A 26,464-nucleotide genomic window follows, 5' to 3' on the forward strand; every position below is an offset into this window, starting at 1 on the left:
TGAGATCCGCCCTGAGTACCTCAAGTCTCTGGATGTTGTGGGGCTGTCTTGGCTGACACATCTCTGAAACATTGCGTGGCAGTCGGGGACAGTGCCTCTGGACTGGCAGACCGGGGCGGTGGTCCCTATATTCAAAAAGGGGGACCGGAGGGTGTGTTCCAACTATCGGGGGATCACACTCCTCAGCCTCCCCGGTAAAGTCTATTCCAGGGTACTGGAGAGGAGAATTCGGCCGATAGTCGAACCTCGGATTCAGGAGGAACAATGCGGTTTTCGTCCTGGCCGTGGAACACTGGACCAGCTCTATACCCTCCGTAGGGTGCTCGAGGGTTCATGGGAGTTTGCCCAACCAGTCCACATGTGTTTTGTGGACTTGGAGAAGGCATTCAACTGTGTCCCTCGTGGCATCCTGTGGGGGGTGCTTCGGGAGTACGGGGTCAAGGGCCCTCTGTTAAGGGCTGTACGGTCCCTGTACGACTGGAGCAGGAGCCTGGTTCGCATTGCCAGCAGTAAGTCAGACCTGTTCCCAGTGCATGTTGGACTCCGGCAGGGCTGCCCTTTGTCACCGGTTCTGTTCATTATTTTTATGGACAGAATTTCTAGCAGCAGTCAAGACCCAGGACATGCTGGAGTGACTATGTCACCCGGCTGGCCTGGGAACGCCTTGGGATCCTCCCGGAGAAGCTGGAGGAAGTGTCCGGGGAGAGGGAAGTCTGGGTGTACCTGCTCAGGCAGCTGCCCCCACGACCCGGCCCCGGATAAGCAGTAGAAAATGGATGGATGGATGGATAAACCTCTCTTTCACTATGCTTTTCCCTCTGCCATCAGCAGACAGTTCTGTGGAAATAACTGTGGAAACTCTCCAATCGTCATACTTTGTACAGTATAAAATGAAATGAGACTCACTTTCTACTTCATCTGGCTCACACATTTCACATATTCTATTCTCCTCGGGAATATTTTTAAATCGACCAACCTCAATGACCAGAGGAAGAATACCAGATCTCAACTGTGCAACTAAAGATCTTTGACTTCTCTGTAAACATGATGTAGCATATAATTCAGGTCTAAAGTTAGATTTAATCTGCATATATGTCCTTAATTTTGGTTTTAATAGAACATTTTCAAACCATTTCTCTTCAAATTTTAATAGAAGCTTACTTTTAATGGAGTTAACATTACAACACAAGTTATTCCTGTAAATATACACCATATCCACCTCCTCAAAAATTGAGTAAATTTCTTTTGACCAGGGGGAACTATGTAATTTACTCCATATAAATACTTTTTTATTTATTCTATCCTCTGCCAGTTTGTTTAGTCGATTCCACAGTCGAATCATTTCACATTTTCGTTGTATACATCCTGGAATCCAGCCCATATCTCCCTCTATTGCTGGAATTGGCGCAAATCTATGAACACCCAAAAAAAACATCTTATAGCTCTATTCTGTATAGTATCTATAGCTTTGGACTCTTTAAATCCCCACACTCCTGCAGCATAATTCAGTATGGGGGAGACGCATGCATCATACAGTTGAGTATATGTAAAGTGACCCAAATCATTACAAACTTTCATTTTATTAATAACTGATCCCAAAGCTCTCCCAGCTGAATCAGCAAGGCACCTAAAACCAGTTTCAAACGTCATAAATTCATCAAGAAAGAAACCTAAATATTTATGAGCTAACATATTCTAGGGCGACTGAATCAAAATAGATTTTTTGTTTACTTCTTTCCATGCCTTTGTTTCTAAAATGCATTATCTGTCTTTTGCTCTGATTTATCACCAATCTCCTTTTATGACACCAAGAACTAACCAAATTTAGCCTATTTTGTAGCTCAGACTCAGATTCTGCCAGTAAAATCATATCATCTGCGTATAATAAAATAGCTAAATAAGTGTCATCCAAACATATACCCAAATTATTTTTCTTAATCTGTAGAGCTAAATCATTCACAAACAATGCAAAAAGTGTTGGAGAAAGAATATCACCTTGTTTCACGCCAAAAGGGGTTTCAAACCAATCAGTATACATATCATTGATCTCTACACAAGCAACTGGGCTACCATACAAACTCTGAATAGCTTTGTAAAATCTACCATCCACCGCTACTTCCATCAGTTTAAAGGCAAGTAAATCTCTAGTAATCCAATCGAATGCCTTTTGGAAATCAACAAAGCATGAGAAAGTGGGTTTACCTGTGGCGATTCTGGCTCTAATAATAGTCGACATTGAATGAATATGGTCAACACAGGCACAGTACTTTCTAAACCCATTCTACTCATCAACAAGACACTGTTTCATTTCCAAATATTGAATAGGCCTATAATTCAGTATATTAGAATATACCTTATAAACTGTACTAAGGAGACTGATGCCTCTGTAATTAAGAGGTATTCTGGGATCATTCTTTACTGACTTTGGGATAGGTTTTATGATAGATTTATACCATGGTGATGGAAATACACCAAACTCAAAACATGTCTGAAACATACAAAAGAGGACTTCAAGGAGATATGGAGATTTCAGGGCTTCATTTGGGATGCCTCCTATGCCAGGTGTTTTCTTCAGTTTTACTTCGTCCAAAGCTTTTTAACTTCTTCTATAGTAATATCCTGATTCAAAAATGTATTTACACTATAGCCTGGCATATCCATAGCCATCTCCATCATACATTTTGAATCACAAACATTACTTAAACAAATCATCATCAATGGCATCAGACAAGGAGGAATATTGTCCCCAGTTATTTTTAAATACATATAGATGAAAGCCTGTAATAATGGCTGCATAATGGTCAATACTCTAGTGAAACATATTATGTACGTAGATGATCTTCTAGTATTTAGTTCAAATAGCGCCAGCCTCTTCGACATTTTATGACAGAACAAACTGCAGATGATGATGATTTTTATAGGCAATGCTGCAAGATATACACACAAGTAAACATGATTTATAGAAAGAACATGTCTCTGTTCAGAGCTTACTGTAAAAAAAACACTGTACTGAACACTGGTGGTCAAACTACAGGAAGCAGACGGAGACTTCAGGTGATTTATAATGATGCCTTCAGAATATTACTTAACAGACGCAGATGGAATCGTGCAAGTGAAATGTTGGTTGCTGGAGGAGTCAGTACTTACCAAGCTGTTTTAATAAATCTTATGTAAAAATGTATTTGCTGCCTTAATGTGTATGAAAATGACATCATCATGGTTTAATAAAACGTGGTTTAGCACTACATGCTACCAGTCCCACTTGTGGACACACTGGTACAGCTGTCTCTTTGTAAGACACGAATGCACATTATTTTTAAACTGTGATCTTTTATTGAGAGTTTGTATTAATTTAATTTATGTAATGTCTTCACTTTTATCTAGACTGTGAGTCTCTAATAAAGTTTTGAATTGAATTGAATATTCAGTCAAACATTTTAAACTTCACTTCAGAAGTGTTTTTATTCACTTTACATTTTTCAGACAGAAGTTACTTTTGAAATGAAGATTGTACAACTTAAACATCAGATCAATTTATTAAACATGATACTGTACAATAGATTCAACTATTAACCAGTTTATAAGAATAAAAAAAGTGCTCCATCTACTTTATTACATTCTGGCACCATGCATAAACATAAAGTTGTTACAGTCAAGCATCGACGTAACAGTATAACATTACAAAGCTTTAAAAAAATAAGAACAAAAAAGGTTCCCGTTCTGAAGCCCAGGCATAAATGTACATGGCATTTTAGTAAAAATCCTTTACATCATCGACAGGACAGTCGAACAAGAAATCAACCTCATTCTCAATTTGACCCAGTTCACACAACAAACAGAGTTTCCTCCTCTGCAGCCGGTCACCAGATATACTCTATTGGTCTGGTGCGGTGCGGTGCATTCTGGTCTTTGTAGGTTTTCTACCTTTTGAGCAAAAGTGAATATCTACTACTCTCTACTGTAGAGAGCCCACTTTTATGCAAAGGCCATCTTTGTAGCGGTGAAATACTTCTTTAAGTGAAATCCTGGTATTTTCACAGAGCAGTACTTCTACTCTACTTCTTCCAGCATTGCAGTCCAGCTCCTGCAGGGAAGCGATGTCATCCACTGCAAAAAGTCCACTGAGCTAAAATAAGGCAATAAACTTACAACAGTACCAAGAACTGTACCAGTACCATGTACTGCACCAGTACCATGGCTTACTTCTTCTGGTAGAAAACTATTGACTGGATAAGATTGAATCTAGTTGTCCGTACCACTGATAAAGATTCAATAAAATAGCAGCAGTGGTGTTTAAATCATATACAAAATGGCTAAAACTCTTAAAATCTGAATAAAATGATCCACAACAACTTTTATATTTTACTTTAACAATTATATTTTCTATGATCACACCTGAATATGTGTCAGCAGGCCTGTGTTCATCTGAGAACTTCAGTCATCTGAGATTTACACTTCAACAACTTCAGAGATTCTGGAGTGTTTTTAAAAAGTACAGAAGCTGATGAACAGATTTTATTCCCCAAAAAAATCCCAAAACTCCTCTGATGGAAAATTTAAGATGTGCTCTCCATTGTTTTCTTTCACGATTTGGCCCAAGTGTGTTAACAGCTCTGGAAGTTCAAGATCCTTCTGCCACAAAAACCTGTACTGACTTTTGATCAAGTCTTTTAAAGGTGGATGTTGACGATATGTTTCCATAAAACCTGGACTCTCCTTCCTGGGTGTTGATATCAGAACCAGTGAACGATCAAATGATCGATAACTAAAGAGTTGAAGGAACATGTTGAGCTTCAGATAGTGTTCCTCTGTGAAGTCTTCAGGCTGTAGAACCAGCAGGAACACATGAGGTCCAGGATCAGAGGCAGTCTGACACCCTATCAAATATCTAAACAGCATCATTTTTAAGAGTGTGCTGGACCAGCGAAACAGCAGATCTGGAGTGTTTATGAGAACTATTCTTTTATCCTTTAACACTGCTGAGCGTACTCTCGGATTCACAGCTGGTTCATCCTCAGGGACGAACTTAGTCTTTCCCAGTATGAAGTTCCCCACTGAACACCTCTGAGACCAGCTGCTCCCCAGCAGAACCACCCTCAGCTCAGACACTGAAAAGAAAAACTGACTTGACAAGTGCAGACTTGTGGTTTGTAGTAAACTGGAGAAAAAAACAGTAAGGATGTCACACCTTCTTTAAGGTGGATTTAAGATTACTGTCATCCATTATTAATTTAAAACCTGCTAATTAACACAGAGCCTGCAAATAAAAATGAAAGAGTCCGTACCTACATATAGATATTATTGCCTATAGCTGTTAGCTGATATAGATGATAATTTTTCCGACTGTTCAGTGAAACTTACTGTTTGGTGGCAGCCATTCCAAACTGCTGCTGAGTTTTACAGTTGGCTCATCTGACCCTGTAGAGACACAGATAATTACAGATATTCATTCATTCATCCACATGTAATCAGTGATGGACCTTCTCATTACAGCATTAATAGAATGATTCAATTATTATCTACTCAGCCTGAACCGAGTCAGTTATACGTGAATCTACATCAACATCTGGAGGACACACAGTCGTGCTGTGATGTCCGTAACTCAATGAAAAAATACTTCCAGACAAACAAGAAGAAAAAGAAAACAGCTCGTTGTCTTCAGGACAAAGCTGAGAGTCTTTTGATTTATTCAGCATATATTTTGTGAAAGATGAAAACTAGGAAGCAACACAGGTGGTGTGAGTGACACACTGCTGTTAGATATGATTATCAGTTCTGGTGTTGTGTGCAGTAAAAACTTTATGTCAGCTGGATGGATCAAACATCCATCCATCCGTTCTCTCAATCACTGATCCAGTTCAAGGTCATGTGGAGCTGCAGCCTCTTCCAGCTTCTTTGGCCACAGACTGGGTCCACCTGGACAAGTCACCGGTCACTTCCTGACAGGTACTGAAACACTGACCAACAGCAGTAACACCTGCCTCTAATTTGGGGACCAATCATCCGAATCTACGGCACACCTGAAGGGTCAGATTGACCGTTTCACAGTAGAGCCCGACCGATATATCAGCTGGCCGATATTATCGGCCGATATTAGGCATTTTCCAAATCGGTATCGGCATTTATAATGGCCGATAAATGAATATTTAAAAAATAAAATAAAAACGGATGAAACACCCTTCAAACATGTTATGAGTGTTGGTGTTGCGTAGTTTGTCCACCAGAGGACACTCTACAACGTCCCTGTTGGCAACACTCGTGTTTAGAACGCCACAAACCTACAACCAGCTGATCCAGCCGTTTTGTTGTATGTTTTATTACGCGTTTCTGGATTTTTTTTTTTAACATATATATATCGGCCGATATATCGGAATATCGAATTTTTAAATCACCAAATATTTGTATCAGTATCGGCCTTAAAAATCCTTTATCGGTCGGCTCTATTTCACAGCCCATCAGTGTGACCTCTGGAGAGGTAGTTCAGACAGGAGGCCTCCTTCACTCTCTCACAAAGGTGGCATGTTTCGGTTCAGACAAAAATATTTTAAGCCTTAATAACTCTTCAGAAGAGAAGTGACTGAGAGAGACAGTGAGCAGAAGTGTCCCTGACTAAATGGAAATCAAGACAACTTTCACAGCGTCTCTAAGGTGGTTCTGGTATTTATTATCAGCTCCACACTGGCACATTCACCAAAGAGCTTGCAAATAGCATGTAACTTACCAGTCGGTTGTCGGCGCGCTGCAGGTGGCAAAGCTGCTGCTGTAGGGATAGAGAAAATATAGATATTCATTTATTCTTTCGTTCACATGTAATCTGTAATAAAGCTGCTCATTACAGTGATTGTTGGACATCCAGCATTAACATTTTCACAGCCTTAATAGACCGATACAATTACTTTACTCTGAACCAAGACAGAGAGAAGAAGAAAAATTATTAATCAAAATGTAAGTGATGAAAACTCTCTCGTCATAGCTGGCTCTGTAGGTACACAGAAAATGTAGATATTCATTCATCCACATATAATCTGTATTGAGCCTGCTGATAACAATGATTGTTGGTGTCCTTTTTTAGGATTTGGCCTGTGTATGGCTTTACTGATAGGACAGCTTCAGAGATGACAGGAAACAGGATGAGAGAGAGGGAGTGACATGCAACAGAAGGCCTCAAGTCAGACTTGAACCCACTGCAGCGAGGACAAAGCCTCTGCAGATGGGACACCCACTCTACCATCTGAGCTAATGGGTGGCCCTCATATTCACTGTAATATTAACTGTCTCCTCTGCCTGTACCGGGTCAATTCCACTTGAATCTGTATCTAGAGGTATCTAAGTTGAATTCTCTAAGATAATAATAGTGATATTAATGACAACAAATGAAGTCTTACCAGATGGAGCAGAGAAAAAGTTTCCCATGATCTCACTCTGCAGGGTTTAAAGACCTAAACAGAGAAAATAATATAATGTTATGTCGTCTGATGTGCCTCATGTTTTATTAGTTAACCTCCAACACAACACAAAGCTCATCACACTCATGAACACTTCAAACATGTAATGACAACAGAAAATAAACATGTATCATCCATTAATCTATAAATCATTGTATCAAGTTTCTTTTCAAATTGGGCAATTATTGTGTACAGATCATTGTTAATGGCGGTCCAAGCAAACATATTAACTACATACATGTACAGATGTGATAAAAACATGAAGGAGCAGATTATAAATGTGGACGTTCACATGTTCACATTTTGGTTATAATCATTAAGTTTGCTCACTGGAGGAAAACGTGTGTTACTGCAGCTTGTTTTTTTTTTATTGAGAACAGTTTATGTTGGTGTTATTGTAAAAAGGTAACTGTGATATCAATGGTGGTATAAAACAGCTATGTAATTTTTTATTGCATGGCTGCTCTCATATGATTTATTGTTAGCTTGATTCTGAACTATGGACCCTGATCAGTTTAAATTAACTTTGGACCTTTGGCTCGCTTTTTTCAGATTTCAACAAGATTTCCTTTCTGTGCTCTACTCACCTGAGGTGGCTGTTGCAGGTATCTCAGTTTGCAGTCTGTCAGTTTGTTGAAGGTTTGCATCATCTCCATCTCAGTTGATGTGATCACTTACAGGCAGTGGTTCTGGTCCAGTTAATCACATCTGAGGATTAGAAACAAACACTTATCACATTGTCTTTCTGACAGTTTCACACATTTGATTGATTGAATTTATATTTCAGTTCTGTCCACTCACCAGGTGAGATCGTCTCAACCACCAAGCATAAACTTAACACTGAAGCCCAGCTCAACTGAGACGGACTTTCTCTTCCGACTGGGAGGTCTGAAACATACACAGCTCAGTACTTTACAATCTTACTTATCATAAAAATCCCTGTTTTGTTCTGGAGGGAGACGAGGATCTCTTGTAGTTTTGAGATATTATTGAATGTTTCCTGTCAAAGAGTCAGTGAAAGGATTTCATCCTAAATGTCTCAATGTCTTAAAATCTGTAGGCGTGAGTGAGTGAGACTAACACAGAAAATAATACAGTATACAGTACATGTATATGTATGTGTATATTTTAGTTTTACATATAAAACTAAAATGACACCACCCACATATACACTGTGTCTCTATAAACCTCTCTTACACTCTGCTGTTCTGTCTGTCATCAGTTTTTTTGCAACCAAACAGGAAGAGGCATCGTTCTCCCCGGTCACTAACCACAGGAAACACAGGAACAGCTGTGGAAACTCTCCACTGCAAAAGAAGAAGAAGCAGCTGATGGGGAAGGTGAAGAGGGAGAGAGAGAGAAACTGAGGTGAAACAAGAGTGAGCAGACAGACGTTCACTGGATGGAGACGCTCAGGTGTTGTGTCAAAGTCTGTTCCTCTGTTGATATGTGTCTCTTTCAGGGGCGTAGCAAGCTTTTCAAAAGTGTGGGGGGTGGATACAGACACGAGGAGAGGCAATAGGAGTGAGATGGAGTGTCTCACACATCCTTGTTGCCTCTCATTGACACATTCACACACGTACGAATATATCTGGGAAACAGACAGGAACCAAAAACACCGTCTGTAACGTTCTCTGATGATTATAAACGTAAAGTACTCCTGATATGTTCAGTAAACAGGTAGGCACCAAACCCACGTATGTATTTTTCTAATGTTTTTATGAGTGTTTACAGCCATAGACATATATACATATGTTCTTCAATGTGCCTCCTTGTACATACAGCTGTATAGATATAAGTATGTATATATGTTCTTCAGTGACCTGCTCTATGTAAAAGCCAGACAGCCTATTACAGTGTCTTATTTTTTTATTTTTGATTTGCAAACTTATTGTTATTTTTTTGTCTCCTTGATTGTCATTTTTAGTAGTTAACATCACTGGATATAAAAACGATTCATCAGAATCAGTTAAATGTAAAATGTAATGTAAACATCAGTGCTTTTTATTCCCACAGACATCACATTTACATGTCAGGATCTGGTTATTATAGACACAGATTCAATATTTATCATCACAGTAACAGAGTTACATACATCGGCAGCTGTAAACTAATAAAAACATTAGAAAAATACATACGTGGGTTTGGTGCCTACCTGTTTACTAAACATATCAGGAGTAGTTTACGTTTCTGAGATCAAACCTTTGGTTGGTTTTTGGCTGTTTGTGACAGCCACACAGAAACACTGGGGGAGGGGAGGCTCTCTGTGAGTGACGCCGAGATCGAAAAGTGGCCAAAGGTATGTCGATCCCCAGACTCTGATGCCGCTCCTCGGAGAGGTGTGCCGCTGTTATGCCGCTGTTATTCCACCGACACATGACGGTGTGTGTCGCTACAGACGGTTGTGCTTCTGAGAGACTGTTGGATCGGTACCGCCCCCTGATGGATATGCAAATAAAATGCCACTGGCCTGGTTTTACGACAAGTCCTGCCGTAAATGTATACATTGTTGTAGTCTTTTTTGACAATGCTAACTTAACAGTAAATAAAGGACCTTTTAGTAAACTCTGTGTACACAAACGATGTTCTCAATGCTCGTGTTCATGTGTAGAGACCCTGGTGAAGTTTCCTGTTGTGTCGAGTCTTCTTAGTGTTTTAAAAATAGAGATGTTGAAGCTACCGTACAGCTGCCGCAACTGAACAGGAGCTGATGATGATTACAACAGGACCGCAGCACCATCAGTCACCCTGCTGTCGCCTGTGCTTCATGACGCTCACCAGCAGAGGGAGACAGAGTCAAACACTGATGTTTTACAGTGTGGCTCATGACGTCAGTGTGTTTCCATGGATACGTATCAGGTCTTCTCTCTGCCTCATGGAGCGTTTCATCACCACACAGACACAACACCTGTGTGGTCACACTGATGACATGTGATTGGACCAGGACCAGAGATGTGTTTAGATTTTGTCAAATTAACCAAATCGTCCTGTAGGTGTTTGACGACCGATGACAGATTTTGGATCATCACTCCAGTCGTCATAAAAACAACAACTCCCAGCATCACACAGGCAGCGGGTCAGAACTCAGTGAATGTTTATTAACACAGAGGAGGAACCAGAACAGAACTACACTCATTACTACCAGGTGAAAAAACAAACCAACAAACCCCGGTGCCACACCTCGATGATCCATCATACAAAGTTATTAGAAAAAGTGACAGTTTGCAAAAAATACACCGTTTGATGAAGTTAGAGCTGCAGTCAAATATTGACCAATTACTTTCATACTAATATAAAATGTGATCTATAAAAAGTTTATAAAAGAAGCTTATTTACAGCATCGTGAAGAGGCACAGGTCGTGTTGAAGTGTGTTTGTGACGTCAGAGTTTCTCTGCTCACAGCTGATTGGTTCTTCTGACGGAGAACGGCTGTGACGTAGTTAAGGCACCGTGGGAGCTCGCTGCTGATTGGTGAGCGGAGGCGAGGGGCGGGACGAGGAAGGGCTGAGAGATCAGGGGGGGAGGAGGAGGGGGGGAGCACCTGGAGGAGGCCATGAGGGGTGAGGGTGTGGGCGTGTCGCAGGAGGACGACGGCGTGGAGGGCCCTGGGGTGACGGTGGTCCGGCTCAGAGGGTGGGGCGTCCGGTGAGGTTTGGTGGTGAGGGACAGCGGCTGCAGCTGCTCGCCGTAGGGAGACGTGTGTCCGCTGTAGGAGGAGTGTGTGTGCTCGGTGTGTGTCGGCGCCGGAGCGGCGGGCGAGGCCAGCGCGGTGGTGGGCGTCGCCGGGGAGTCCAGCGAGGAGGCGGGGCTGGCCTGGGACAGGTGTGTGTGCGTCAGGTGGGAGATGGTGTGCGGCTGTGTCAGGTGGGAGCGGGGGTGTGTGTGTGAAGTGTGTGTGTGAGGCGTCTCCTCAGGTGGGACGCGAGGTCTCTTCAGCTGCAGGGGGACGTCGTCCTGAGGACCTGAGACACAAACAAACACAGTGATGAGCTCTCAGCTGCAGACTCATGTTCTGTAGCTTGATGACTGATGATTGTGTGTTTCTCCTGTTTCATGTCCAACATTCATCAAACTGTCTTCGTCTCACCGTCAAGCAGAGTCTCACTCTTGGTCCTCTTCCTCTTCTTCTTCTTACCCTGCACACAAACACATTCACCTTTAAAACAGCTGATGGAGACGTTCTGGTGTAGTGACCTACAGTAAATGTGTAGTGATGTGTAGTGTTGTGTAGAGATGTGTTGTGTAGTTTAGTGTTGTGTATTGTTGTGTAGTGTTGTGTAGAGACGCAGACGTGCGGCAGGTGGAGGCCGACGTCAGCAGTCGTACTCACGTAGTTGTCTCGGGCCGACCAGCCGGGGTAAAGCTTGGAGTGGACGAGTCTCTCTTTCCGAGCCAGCTCATAGTATTTGGCCTGCTCCTCTTTGGTCAGTGAATGCCACTGTGGACACAACACACGAGTCAGCTCAGTGACGGGAGGACACGACACGACACGACACGACAACAACACAACAACAACACACTCACAGCTCAGTTAGTTTATGAGCAGCACACACACAACAACAGTACACAACAGCATCAGAGCTGCTGATCTGAGAAAAACCTTTTTAAATATCAACTTCGTCCTCGTTAGTTTTTACCTGAAACGTTGTGACACTTTTCAAAACATTAATCTTTGACTTCATTTATAAAATATCACAACGTAGACTTCATTCTATTAAGGTGATAAAACAACTTTATCTCCTTAATTTAACCTGGAATTTCGTGACTTCTTCTAAAATCAGAAATCTTCGACTTTTTCCAGAAACTTTATTCCTGAAATGACTTTGTACTTTTAATATTCTGACATTTTTCCCAAAATGTTCAACTTTATTCTAGAAATATTACAGCTTCATTCTCTGGACATTATTGAGTTAAGAAACTTTGATTTTATACTCAAAATATTATGATTTCTTAAATATTATGAATTATTCTCTTCTTATAACATTTCGACTTTGAGACCAAGTCTGATTTATCGGTATCAGCTTATACGCTGATTAACATCTTTTGCCTGCTACATTTTGGACCATTAATTTTATTGTTAAACAGTAAAACACTTTGCCTCCATTATAAACACACAGACACACACACACACACACACACACACACACACACACACAGACCCACCCTCTGGCCCAGTATCTGGTTGATGGTGGCGCTCTCCTTCACTTTGCACTGGGCGACCACTTTGGGCCGCTCCTCTCTCATGTACAACATGAAGGCGTTCAGCGGCTTCTTGATGTGCGGCTTCCTCTCTTCTTCTCTCTCCTGCTGCCGCTGAGCCACCGACTGCCTGCAGAGCGAGAGCACACGGCGAGTTAACAACAGAAGAGCGACGCAGAACGTTAGCAGAACGTTCACGCGGCCGTCCTGTTGGTATTTGTGATTTGAAGGCTGGTTTCTGACAGGATGCGTTCAGGTCTCGTTAACAGTGTCAATGATGTTACAGTCGTTCAGAGTTCGTTACCCCGGCTGGCTGCTGCATTCAGGCTCCTGCTTCACTCTTGTCTGGACGATGGCCGGGTGGGGGACGGACGACTGAGAGGTCGGCACCAGACGTGGAGAGAAGCCGCCCGACACCAGACTGACGAGAGACGACACCACAGATCAAGACCCAATCAGATTAAAGTAAACTACACGTCATTATAATAACACACTTTATCTGAACAATATTTTTTAAGTTAAGTCATCATTTAGAGAATTGAGTCCAAAGTTACATCTTTAAGTGCTCAGATGTATTTAAGATGTAAAATATTACAACATCTTCCTGAAACTCATATTTTAACTCAAAATAAAACTTTCAACTTTATTTTCATAACATTACATGATCCCTGAACTTTATTCTCAAAGTTTCATAACATTTTTTGTACCATATATTTTCACCTTTTTTTAATTGATTATTTCTTTACATTTTTATTTTTTATGGAAACACGACTGTTACCTCGACATGGAGGCGTTCATGGCGAGAGCAGCCGGTGAGAAGCCGCCTGCGATGGGATACATCGTCTGTCCCGGCCTGCACACACAAACACAGCGTCACACGTCCTGCAGGTCCAAACTGTGTGTGTGTGTGTGTGTGTGTGTGTTCGTGTGTGTGTGTGTGTGTGTTTACTCACAGCCATCCGAGGGGGTGTGTGATCTGAGCCACGCCTCCAGGTGAGACGGGGTAGCAGGCAGCGTGAGTGCTCCTCGACATACCTGCAGCACAGGTGAGATTGATTATGTCTTCTGTTTGTGTGTGTGTGTGTGTGTGTGTGTGTGTGTGTGTGTGTGTGTGTGTGTGTGTGATTGGAGGACAGGTGAGACTACCTGGGTCAGGAGAGAAGCCAGGTGAGGCTCTCTGAGGGGAGAAGGCCTCCGGGCTGTAGGACAGCAGAGGGTGGAGGTGGGTCATGTGAGGGTGCTGCACCACCGGCACGTTGTTCGACTGGAGAGAGAGACACACAGACACACACACAGACACACACACAGACACACACACACAGAACAGAACAGAACAGAACAGGTGATTAGTGAAGATGCAGTGATGTCATCTGTCCACCAGGTGTCAGGATGTCAACTTGTTTTAGTTTTTGTGACTGTTTTAGAGACACACACTCACACATGCACGCACGCACACACACACACACACACACACACACACACACACACACACACACACACACACACACTATCAAGGTGTAACCATCATTTGTGTCAAAAATGTAACTTTGACAACATGTTACACATTTTTCATGAATAAATCTTGGCGACAGATTTAGTTTTTAGTTTCGTCACCTGTCTCACACTGATGTAAGTGTGTTCACCTCAACATCTCCACATGCTGCTGAACAGACTTCATCAGTCAGAAACAATCTGACTTTCTTCTCGCTGCACATCAGATCCATCTCTTTACTTTCAACCAGAGACGTGAATTCAACAACATTTCGTTTCTACTGTGGACGAGTTTGTTCTGTGTGTTCAGCCAATCATCATCTGACACATCTGGTCTGATGAAAGCAACGAGCATCAAAGGCCGCTGCTCTTCACACCTTCTAGTTATTTTTGTGGGAAGGAAGCAGTCGTGTATCAGTGAGGGACATCTCCTCACACCTCCGTGGAAACGTCATCTCCTCAGAAATCGTTAATTTCTCGTCAAGATGTGAATAAAATAAGAGTGGAAGAAAAGGTCGTTCAGGGGTTGAGGGCAGGTGACACCGACAGTGTGGGCGGGAGACACACTGACTGCGACTTGTGCAACAAACACTAAAGTCAAAGGTGAAGATGAACTTTCTCTTTCAAGGAAGTAAAAATACTGCAGGAAGTTTGTGTTTCATGAGAAACATCGACTGATAACATTCACTCTGTTCATGTCAGGAGTCACAGGACGCATTTATCCCTCAGAGCAGTTGGTATTATTTGGTCCATGACAGCGTGAACCAACGCCCAGTAATTATCTCAATCAAAACATGTGAACTGGAGGAGCTGGAACTGGTCCCAGTGGGACGGCGTCAGGCTGAGAGTCAGTTCAGTACGGAGACCAGAGTCAGAACGGATCAGCTCCTGCTACTGTATCACAGCCCGAGCCTCACTGCTAACTAGCTCAGTTAGCCATTAACCAGCCATGTTCAACAACTATTATCAGAAGTGTTTCTAAAGAAAGAAAGAAAGAAACTGTCTCTTGTTGTTGATCAGATAGAAACTCAGCTCTAGCAGTCTGAATACACCAACAGCTGAAAAGTGTTCAACTAAATAAAATGAGTTGTAAGCACAGATGTATAAGCAGTGACTGGTTCATGTGAACGTGTAACCTGCTCTGTAAACGTGTGCCGGGACCTTCGACTGCTCTCTAATCTGTCCTGACTCAGGCCAGTTGTGACACATCCTTGTGTAACCCAGCGATACGACTGGTGTGATACTCTTTTATGCTCCTTCTGTGTGTTGAGGTCATCGACACATCTGTCACTGATAAGCTGGAGACTGAAGTGAAACTATTAACACAGAGAGAAGACGAAGGAGCTGCAGACTCTGAAGTGACACGGACAGAAATATTTCCTCTCCTCGTTAACCCTTTAACTGATCAGTCGATGGACACAAAATAAACTGTCAACTATTTTGATTATTGACTCAATCTATCATTAAAGAAGTTATTTTAAAATCCAAAAAATGCCAAAATGTCTCATTCCAGCTTCTCAGATGTGAATATTTGCTGGCAGATTTGCAGATTTTGTGTGTCAGATGCTACGAAACCAGAGTCAACATGCTTTATGTGTTTCACTGTTATTGTTGTACAGACGACAGTTTCTGCTTTCTTATACCTGGATTTTGTTGATCAGCTGAGGACGCGGAGGTATTTCTGATCATGGTATTAGAACAACCTTTCTTTAAAAAATCCATGTGATTTTGCATTTTCTTTAATTGTCAAATTAGATGGTTCAGTGTGTGTGTGTGTGTGTGTGTGTGTGTGTGTGTGTGTCTCACCAGGTGTGTGGGAGTAGCACAGTCTCTCATAGCAGCTCTTCCTGGGACGTCGAGCAGAGGCCACTGAAACGGCAGGTACTGTGGAGAGAGAGCGGAGATCAGAGATCATTTGTAAAGTTGCTGAAGCTGTCAGATAAATGTGGAGTTAAAGCACTGAAATGTAACGTGGTGTCGGTTCATGTGGCGCTGCTGCAGTTCACAGGACGGTCATGACTGCATCCAGTCGGTCTCTACCTGCCGGGTGGCTAATGTTAGCTAACAGCTGCAGGTATCAGGGGTCAGGTGACACAAACAGCAGGTGAATCATCATCTGTGGTCAGACTGATTTTAAAGTGGACTTCTTCTTCTGTGCTCTGTTCAGTGGAAGCATCTGGTGCCGACAGTCCACAGCTGGGAGGCGCAGGATCTCATTACTCCTGCTCAGCTATCGTTCACATCCACTCCTAAAAACGTGATGTGTCACCTTCACCGTCAGGAGGAAGCTGTGTGAGAGGATGTTGTGGTGACTGTCGAGTCACACATCACTACCTCTGATAACAGGTGAGATAACGCTGTAACGTTCGTCTCCACATGTTTGCATTCTTTCTGCTGCGCGACACATTTACATGAGCCGACACGCACACGAGGAACACAAGTGATGGAGACGAGCTGTGTGCTGCAGGTCAAATGGAAACCAGAGCGAACACATGGAGAGAGTGCTCTGTGTGTGTGTGTGTGTGTGTGTGTGTGTGTGTGTGTGTGTGTGTGTGTGTGTGTGTGTGTGTGTGTGTGTGTGTGTGTGTGTGTGTGTGTGTCTTGAGTTAGACAAAGAACAGTCTCAAGCGTTTGCCTTCGCCCTGCCCCCCGTTCCCCAGCACATAAACACCCCACCGGCCTGGAAACCACCAGGGTCCCACTGTTGACCGAGCTGTCTGAAAGTGGGAGACCACCCCCAGCCCAGACACACACACACACACACACACACACACACACACACACACACACACACACACACACACACACACACACACACACACACACACACACACACACACACACACACACAGAACAGAAGAGGCCTTTGGCGCTCATTCAACTGTGAGTGACGTCAACAGACTCTCAGCTGTGACCTTTGACCCTGCAGAAGAGGGCTGTATCTCCCCCTGACTGCAGAGTGAAGCCGTTTGTCTTCATTAATTGTACAACTGTGACAATAATGCAGAGACTTTATTATCATCAGACAGTGAAACATTAACCAGAGGCTGCACTGACAGATGTCTTTTAAAGGCTCACTCCACCCATTTTATACATAAAGTTCAATTCACTGGTCGTCCAGGAAACACTCAGCCGACTGTCGAGCGTCTCCTGTCGCTTTAAATTTAACCTAATGATGTCACAGTGATGTCATCATCTCAACTTGGGTGTGGAGGTGTTTTTTTATACACTAGAGTTTGAAAGATGTGTTTATCAGTCAGGGAGGTTTAAAGGAACAGTTCACCCAGTTCTCTCACGAGCTCAACAACGTAATGAAAAGTTAAATATCGTCTTCAACTGATGATTATTTTCATTGTCGTTTAATCTGTCCATTATTTTCTCAATTCATTGTTAATTTGGTTTATAAAGGGACAATAAAATGGTGCTTCCTGATATTTTGCGTCTGCGGTTGGACGGCTGGTGACGCAATCAAAAAATGACGGTCTGCAGAGTTTTTGTTATTTCAGTGCCAAAGTGTCTGAACTACACAAGATGTCACATGTTTAACATTCAGACCCACAGAGACTGTGTGCAGGAGTCAGCTTCAGTCTGACTGAGGTTAATTACTGTAAAAGGCTGATGGCTGTATGTAATGTTTCCATGTCTGAGGTGCAGCGCTGCAAAGATCAGTCAAATAACCGACTGCAAGGTGGGCAAATATTTTGTTTTTTGTTTTGTTTCTTTTTTGTTTCAGCTGTTTTACAAGCAAAGAATTTATTTTTAAATGATTTATGACAGTAAATGAAGAGTCTTTGTGTTTTGGACGGTTGGTTGGACCAAAGAACAGACTGTGATGCAGCCGAACTGAAGTCGCATGTAAAATCTGACTTGAGACCTGGTTTCCTGTCTGCGTTCTCAGATCAGGTTTGTCTTAATTGTCCAACAGGTTTCTCATGAACATTTAGGAAATCAGGTTACAGCAGGAAGTCGCCTGTAACTCGGTTACTTGAAGCTTTCTGGGAAACACACACACACACACTTTGTTTACATTCAGTGTGTATGAATTTCCTTCAAACTGCACAGTTCACGTCCACGCTCACCTTCCACCACTCTTCTTCTTCTCTGTCTTTGTTGGCAGCGTATGCTCGCACATTACTGCCACCTGTAGTTCTGTGAAATACTGCGGTGTCACTGGCAGGAGTGTGTATCGCAGGAGCTTAATTCATGAGTGTGTTCAAACAAAACAAGAACCCATTCATAAAAACACACACACAACAGTCACAGACTCCACAGGTGACCTTCAACAACAAGTAAGTGTACGGACTGCTCACTGAGGAGGCCAACAAGCATCGTGTTGAATGTTTCACTATAACAATTGTACATATTATCCCTCAAACACGTCTGCAGCTGTATAAAACCCCGTGACTTCAGCTCACCCCAGCCTGGACACACACACAGACACACACACACACACACACACACATACACACACACACACACACGCACACACACACACACTCCACAGTGCAGCCTCATCCCGTCCCCCATTCGGAGGCCCGAGGAAGCTCTGACTGAGAGCACTAACTGGATCCAGCTGTTGGAAATACCAGGAAAATCAATGCACGCACACACACACACACACACACACACACACTGCACAATCACAGTCTATTACTGAGGGAAGCATAAAATCAGTGTGTGCCCAGAAGGGAAAGTTATGAGGCTCTCTGCTGTTTACGAAAACGCTGCTCAGCAAACACAGAGTTCATGTTGGAGACAAAGAGCTGAGGATCGAGTCGACTCTGAAGACCTGAAGCTCTCCGTCCACAACATCAAGAAGAAGAAATCCAAGAGTTTGATATTAATAAAAGTAAGAAGTCCTGATGTTCAAACCCTTCAGAGTCCAGTTCTCATGATCAGTTAAGTCTTGGTTTTATTTTCAGCACATATAAGCTGCTTTAAAGGTCCAGTGTGGAGGAGCTACTGGCAGAAAAGAACAATAGTAATATAACAATTTATCCATCCAGTTAGTTTTGGTTAGTCTCTGAGACGTCAGGCTGATTATTCCAACTATACTGGAATCATTGTAGAAAGGAGTATAGATGGACCAATCATCTGCCTCCAGATTCAGCATTGTTTTCCTCGATTATCTGCGTTTGTGTCCAATTGTATAAATAAAGTCAATTAAAAAATGTTATCCTCCTCTGTCTGTCTGTGGTCTCAGACAAGGTCCCGCCCACAACACTTTCTGATTCACGGCACAAAAAATAACCAATCAACACTGAATCATCTGGAGAAATAACTACATTTATCAAATAAATGTATTGAATGAAGTAAGTACCTCACGTAGTGCAGTACTTACTTAGTACAGTACATGAGCAACTTTCCATCACTAATTATTAAAAATATTTGACACCAACACTTTTGGTTTCATGCCACAAAAACTGGTTTCAAATATCACAAAAAACCAACATGTATCGTTGTGACTTGAGTCTCAGTTTTCACCGGAGAAAACTGACCTGAAGAACATCAACAGGAAAACAAGTGTGAGTTCACACACGTCACTTTAACTGAGAACAATAAAAACAAGTTTATTCAATTTCAAAGCTTTTCTGACTAATAATCTGCTGCGTGGTCCGTCCCTACAGCTCTGTGAAGCCTCCCTGATGTGACTTTAACACAGCGTCTGCCTCTTTCTGTAGCTTTGATGACGTTCACATAAGTTTTGTTCATCGTTTTATTAAGAAGCAGCGACGCTTAATATCCAAACTGGTCTGAGGCCATCAGTTCCTGCTGCCCTGTGACCGACCTCTCAGCGCGGCTTTATGAAAACCACTGACAGTTTTTAGAGCTAATATCCTGCGAACAGATAAACACGAGGGATCAGGTGAAAACAAACACTTTGTTATGAGTTTTAATGTGTGTGTATTAATGTGTGTGTGGGGGGGGGGGCTGTTGTTTCAGGCGGGTCATCCTCCTGGTATTTTAAGACTCTGGAGACAATGTGGAATAAACAGAGGAATTCTGGGATTGTTCAGCCGGCTGAAAGACAGCGACTTTAACTAAACAAGCACAGCCACACACACACACACACACACACACACACACACACACACACACACACACACACACACACACACACACACACCAACATTAACACAGATGGTTGGCTTTGTCAACATAAACCTTTTTAACAGAGTGAAAATAAAGCGAGACGCCTGCCATCTCCTGCACGATCAACACTCACACATACCAGGTAGCTTATCTCTGCTCCGTCCTCCTGCTGCCATTCACTGCTGCTCAGCTGTGACGCTACTGCTGCTGGTGCTGGTGTGTGTGTGTGTGTGTGTGTGTGTGTGTGTGTGTGTGTGTGTGTGTGTGTGTGTGTGTGTGTGTGTGTGTCTGACTGATTTGTAAAGTCAGCAAACCTGAGAGCCGACAAGGTCAATCTCAATTTTATTTTTTTTAAGACGTACAAACTACTTCAGGCTAAATTTCATCCAGACCGGTTCACATTCAGTTTGAGGTGACGGCTGATAAATCACTTGAAAATTCAATGATCTGTTTGGATTTCTGGCAGACGACGACAGAGTGGTGCGTCACGATTTAGATCAAATCAAAATCAAAATGAACTTTAAAGTTCGATAATCAAAATCAAAATCAGGATCAGTGATTCTCTGTTTTTTTCCTCCTGCTGTCCAAAGGAGAAGAAAAACACTTCAGAGGCGATACAGTTAGCTGAGCGTCGTTAATTCTCTGAGCAGCTTAAATATCTGGTTGAGTCGCAGGTGGGTTGAGGAACGCTCTCCTCGTTTCCACAGATAATTCTCTGTTGGTTTTTGTTGTAGCAGATCGGTGCAACAACTTGGACCGTTTGGATCACATCATTCTCATGTCCTGTAGTCTGCAAAGCACAACAACTGCAAGAACTGCAAGACTCCCGGTGTAAAGAAAGGTCATGTAGTTCGGGCCGGGCGTAACAATAAACTGCAAAAAGCCACCAGATAAGGTCTAAAAGTATCATTTAAAAAGTACAATTTATCCAAATATTTGAACATAACAGCAATATAAACATCTACAAACATGCTACACTACGACTGATAATCATGTCCAAAATATTATAAGCAATGTCGTCAAACTGTAACTAATTTTAACAAATGTCCACATTTCCTGCCGTTCTGTACATGGTTTGTCTTGTTGCCGTCCCTAACTGTCCAAAATGGCTGACTCACATCGGGTAGTGATAGTAACAACTCGTGTGTCTCTGTGTGTTCATCAGTCTTTACTGATTTTACTTGTTTTTTAATGTCCTATGTTCCAGAGTGTCTCTATCTGCTCGTGTTTCAGTATTTGTTAAGCACAACAACAGTAATTAGGAACACGAGTGTCTCCAGCCAACATAAGTGAACAACAGTATGTCCGCTGCAGCTCTGCTGGCCCTTTTCAAGAGCAGAGGAGGAGGTGAGGAGCAGGTGGGGGAGGTGGGGAGGAGGGCAGAGTGAGCAGACAGGTTGTCTACATGCTGGCTCCTGCTTCCTGCCTGCATGAGTACAGTAAACAGCCTGTATTATGGTTCAGGTAGCGTCCAGCTAACGTGTTCAGCGTGTTTACCTTGACTCGCCTTCAGCCTGCCTGAAGCATCTCTTCCTCCTCTGTCTCTCATAAACACACTGAACTCTCTCACTGAGGAGGCTCGACAGGACACAAGGTGTCCATTGTGCAGAGAGAAATGTGAGGGAGGTCGAGTGCAGAGGAAGAGGAGGAACAACGCTGTTGTCTCAAGGCAACATTCAGCCACAGGAGGAGTGTGTGTGTGTGTGTGTGTGTGTGTGTGTGTGTGTGTGTGTGTGTGTGTGTGTGTGTGTGTGTGTGTCCTGAGAAGGAGCCACGGGCAGTGTGTTAGGTATAATGAGGTGTAACGATCCTCCTGTGGAGTCATGCATTAGGACCATTCAGACTCTGCTAATGACAACAATGAGCCACTAACGCAGGGGGAGGGCATCACAAAGCTGAGGAATGCAGGTGTTTGTGTGTGTGGGATCGGCTGTGTGTTTAGCCTTCATGTGTGTCTGGGATAAATCCACACAGGAAAGACTTTCAAAACAAACCAGGGAGGGAAAACAAAAGAGCAGTGTTGAACGTCACAGCTGAGTGGAAGCAAAGATGCTGGTTTATGAATAGTAGTCGAGTAAAGTAACATACACATGTATGTATATAATGTACACCATTAGTCCACCGATCACAGGGTTTGATATTCAGCATGGCTCTGATGATTAGAAACTGCGTTTTGAATCCAACTGCCAATAAATATTAAATTATCTGCTTCATGTTTTCATCCGTGTCTGTTTGTTGACTTGTTGGCAGGATTACACAAAAAATACTCGACACGACTCCATCGAGCTCTCAGCCCCGAACACACAACATTTACTGTGTGCATTCTACTTTGGCATGATGCAGCATGTAATCTGCAAAGTAACTAAGCTATCAAACAAATGTAATGGAGTAAACTACAATATTCACCCCACAATGCAGTGGAGCGCAAGTATACAGCAGCAGACAATGGAAATATTCGAGTATAGAGTACAAGAATGTCAAAAGTAGGTATAGTACTAGAGTAGATGTACTCAGTTACATTACTGGGAAAGAGATCACAAACCAGGACGCCAGAAACCCTGAAGAACTAACGCAGCGTGCAGAACATTTAGTTCAAAAATACTGGAATTAGCTCGTCCACCATGTGAGTAACTGTGGAGCGTCAACTTCCTCCTGACTGCTAACACACACACACACACACACACACACACACACACACACACACAGGATTAAAAACACTGAGGACATGACCTCGGTGTCTTCAGCGCTAGCAGCACTCCAACATGAAAGAATGGGCTGTTTGAACTGAACATCAGGACCGCAGCACTCTGCTCTGCTCGCAGTGAACTTGTGTTTGAGGTCACGTCTTCCTGACTGTCCTCTACAGTCAGATTTTGCTTAAAATTCCTCTCTCTGCAATTTTTGGATTAGTGGCTGTGAGTGTTGCTGTATTAAACCGCTACCCAGTATCCCTATAATCCAAGCTGAGCTCCCATTAAGCTTTGGGGACTGGGAAATTGGGCAACAAGCTGTCGATCCTGCGCTGCAGCAGCCAGCTAAAGAGGCTAATCTGCCGCACAGCAGCAGCAGCAGCAGCCATGATGGGAGCTCATTCCTGCTGCAGGCAGACTGTGTCCGGGCCTGTCTAACCCTGTACCATCAAACCTCCTTATCATAACAACACACACACACACACACACACACACACACACACACACTCACACACACACTCACACACACACTCACACACACACTCACTCACACACTCACTCACACACACACTCACACACACACTCTAACTCAAATGCAAGTGAAGAAGCTTCCAGGACAATAGCGAGTCAGTGGTATCCAGGACTCAATCTGCAAAACAATATCCCCACAATGTGAAGCAGAGAGAACCTGTTGTTGCACTGCGGGCGAGTCAGGCTTTAAGTTACGTCTGTGAGTGCGTTAATCTACATGACGTCAGCGTCTCATAAACTTCTGCTCAGCCACACCAGAGCAGCTTCACAAGACAAACAGCCAACAGCTCTGCAGAGCCAACAGTAGTCTTCACAGCTGGCTGTTCAGCGTGGACTCATCTGCCCTTCTCTGGTCGAACTTTATTTACTGGGTTTTTCATTTGATTTAAAAGACGTCTGAAAATGTTTGTTTTCTCAAAATGCTCAGAAAGTTCACTTCACACGGTGCATGACTGAACACGGTCTGCGACTACAGGTCGTCTTACCGTCCTGGCGCTTGGTGTGAGAGCTCCGTTGGCGAGGTAGGGATTGCAGAGGTTCCCGAGGTCCGGGATCATGAAGAAGGGATATCCAACGTACGGAGAGGGCTGGAAGAGACCTCCATCCTGGCGCCTCCTCAGCGCTGAGAAACGAGATCAACATCAGTCACACAAAAGGGTCGCTCCAAGTGATTTAACACAAACATCAGCTGACTGACAGTACAGTGTGGACATTTCTGAACCCACCAGACTGTTCGACTTGTCTTCACACACTTAGTCATTATCTCCATATGACTGATATATATTGATCAGAAATCTCCTCGTGAACATATCTTGTAAAAACATCAATAGTCATATGGTTCAAGAATTAGGAAGTGCTTTTGAGGAAATATCAAAATATATAACGGGAACTCTGCATTTAGAGAATTAGATGTATTTTTGAAAACAAACTCGGAGAGTTTTGAAGATTTTGCGGCCAGTGATCCGTCTGCAAAGACTAAATAAATCGATCCTGTGTGTTATTTATCGTTTGTTCTGTGATGTGAGGACGAGGGAAACGTAGTCCACTTCCTGGATGTTGTCCACTGTGACGTTGAGTTCTTTGATATACTTTTGTTTGAGGATGATGCTGCACAATAAAAATATTGAGATCTATATCTTGTATCAGGCCGACGCAACCTTTTTCAGGGCCGATACCCATTATTAGTAATCAAGGAGACGATGAGCAGTAAAAATTAAAATCTGGGTCACAAAATGTAGAATATGGAGTGAAGGAATATAACTTTGTACTGTGCTTTCATACAATTTACAGGTTTCCATTTTCTGCTTCTTTACACTCCCACTCCTCTAAATCTAATTAATAACTTCAGTTACGAGTTACTGGTGATAGGCTTTCACTTGTGACGTGTAGTCAATCAGATAGTGTTGTGGGTAAGACATTCAGTGAGACCACAGACGGAAAAACGATGACAACCGGACCAAAAAAACGATACCAATAATCAGGAAAATGCTAAATACTGGCTGATAAATCATCCAAGCTGATTGTCGGTCTATCTCTATAAAAATACTCCAATATTATTTCAATGTAATGTTGTGAACAACAGCTCCGTCTTCAAATATGTGTTAAATAACCTGCATTATAAACTGTGGACATGGAGATTGAAAGACAAGAAGATGCTGATTTGCATTCTGGGAATTGTAGGATGGTACGAGAGAGACGGACAGAGAGAGAGCTGCCTGCAGCGCTACAATAAAGACTTTGATCCTTTTTAAATAGTCAAGAAAAACTGGGTTTAATTGAAAATCTCGTCCGAACGGTTTGAATGTCACAACTGTCTGTATCACTGGAGGTCAGCGTGGAGGACAGCTGCTGCACCGAGCAAGAAAACATGCTTCAATAAAATGAATTTATGACGCGAGGACTGAGGTGAAGATGTGATGATGGAGAGAGCCATCTGTCTTCTGTTAGTTGTGCTTTAGGGCTGAATGTCTCTTTATTGATCACTCCAGCGGTGATATAACTGTGTGTTTCGTCTCAGTGTTTGTCAGCATCATTGATCGCTCTTACTGTGTGTACAGATAAACACTGTGATCGCAGTGACTCAGAGACAGTGAAGGCAGCAGCAGAAGTGGCCTGCGTGCAGCTGCAGCTCTGTGACGACCTGCTCACACACAAAGTGCATGAAAGAATGTCAACAAAGTGGATTATGAATAAAGTCGATAAGAGCTGATCCTGATGAAACCCGAGGCTGAATCACGAATCAAAACCTGCAGCAGGAGCACCAGTAAACCTTCAGTGAGTCAGTGTAAATCCAGCTTAAGACTGAAGACAGAGTGCACCTTTAACTCTCAGTGTGCGTGTGCAGTCTCGTCTGTAGGACATTAATGAGACACAACTTCATGCATTGTTTTTGAGTGTGTCCATTACCTTCTTGAAACAGCTGACTGTGTCTGGCCCTGTTCTCCAACTCTGGATTGGGTCTGGGCCGTCTGTCTGCCTGCACACACACACAGACACACAAAGGTAAACAAAGCCACAGGAGCACTGTGGAGGACACACACACACAGCTCCACTGGGAATCCACCAGAGAAAAGTTGACGAGCAGAACTGGTCCCAGTGAACTCACCTCAGAGTCCGAGCTGCTGTTGGTCTCGGACTCGTTGACCAGGGAGGACTTGACGTCGTCCAGGTCCCGCTCCCCGGACACATTCCTCTTCTCCTCCTGCTCCCCTTCGTCTTTGAACGCGATCAGCTCATCGTTAGCGCCCAGGTCGTCTCCGTCCGCTCCGTTTAGCTGCGGCATGTTTGGACGTTAGCTGCAACGGCTAACATGAACGGCTGAGTTCGACCGAGTTGTTGGCTAACTCACAGTTTGTAAAAACAGCCTACAAGACTCGAAAACCTCGAAGAAATACTTGTCTAATGCCAGCTGAGTGCTAAAAGCATCACACGCTGCGTCGAAGTGAAGTTGGGTGAATGTTTTCTCCGTTAGCGCGTTAAAAAAAACACCAAAAACTAGCTTAAAAACTAGCTAAC

At 43.1% G+C, this 26,464-nt stretch overlaps 2 protein-coding genes across 2 annotated transcripts; both read right to left on the reverse strand.

The window, feature by feature from the left end:
- Positions 1–4,488: 4,488 nt before the first annotated feature.
- On the reverse strand, positions 4,489–5,413 carry LOC311274902 (GTPase IMAP family member 8-like). Its single transcript, XM_084382905.1, has 2 exons — positions 5,362–5,413; positions 4,489–5,108 (listed from the first exon to the last, which is right to left on the reverse strand). Coding segments are annotated over exons 1-2 (594 nt in total). The 5' UTR covers positions 5,363–5,413; the 3' UTR covers positions 4,489–4,515.
- Positions 5,414–10,522: 5,109 nt separating this feature from the next.
- Positions 10,523–26,458, reverse strand: LOC311274717 (transcription factor 7-like 1-B). Its single transcript, XM_084382631.1, has 12 exons — positions 26,055–26,458; positions 25,856–25,925; positions 23,935–24,071; positions 15,942–16,019; positions 13,791–13,908; positions 13,598–13,679; positions 13,423–13,497; positions 12,949–13,065; positions 12,609–12,774; positions 11,776–11,883; positions 11,533–11,581; positions 10,523–11,407 (listed from the first exon to the last, which is right to left on the reverse strand). Exons 1-12 carry the CDS (start codon positions 26,229–26,231, stop codon positions 10,842–10,844), a joined length of 1,743 nt encoding a protein of 580 aa, XP_084238757.1. The 5' UTR covers positions 26,232–26,458; the 3' UTR covers positions 10,523–10,841.
- Between the last annotated feature and the right edge of the window lie 6 nt (positions 26,459–26,464).

Source organism: Pagrus pagrus (assembly GCF_965226575.1).
Source record: "Pagrus pagrus genome assembly, chromosome: 19".
NCBI classification, from domain to species: Eukaryota; Metazoa; Chordata; class Actinopteri; order Spariformes; family Sparidae; genus Pagrus; species Pagrus pagrus.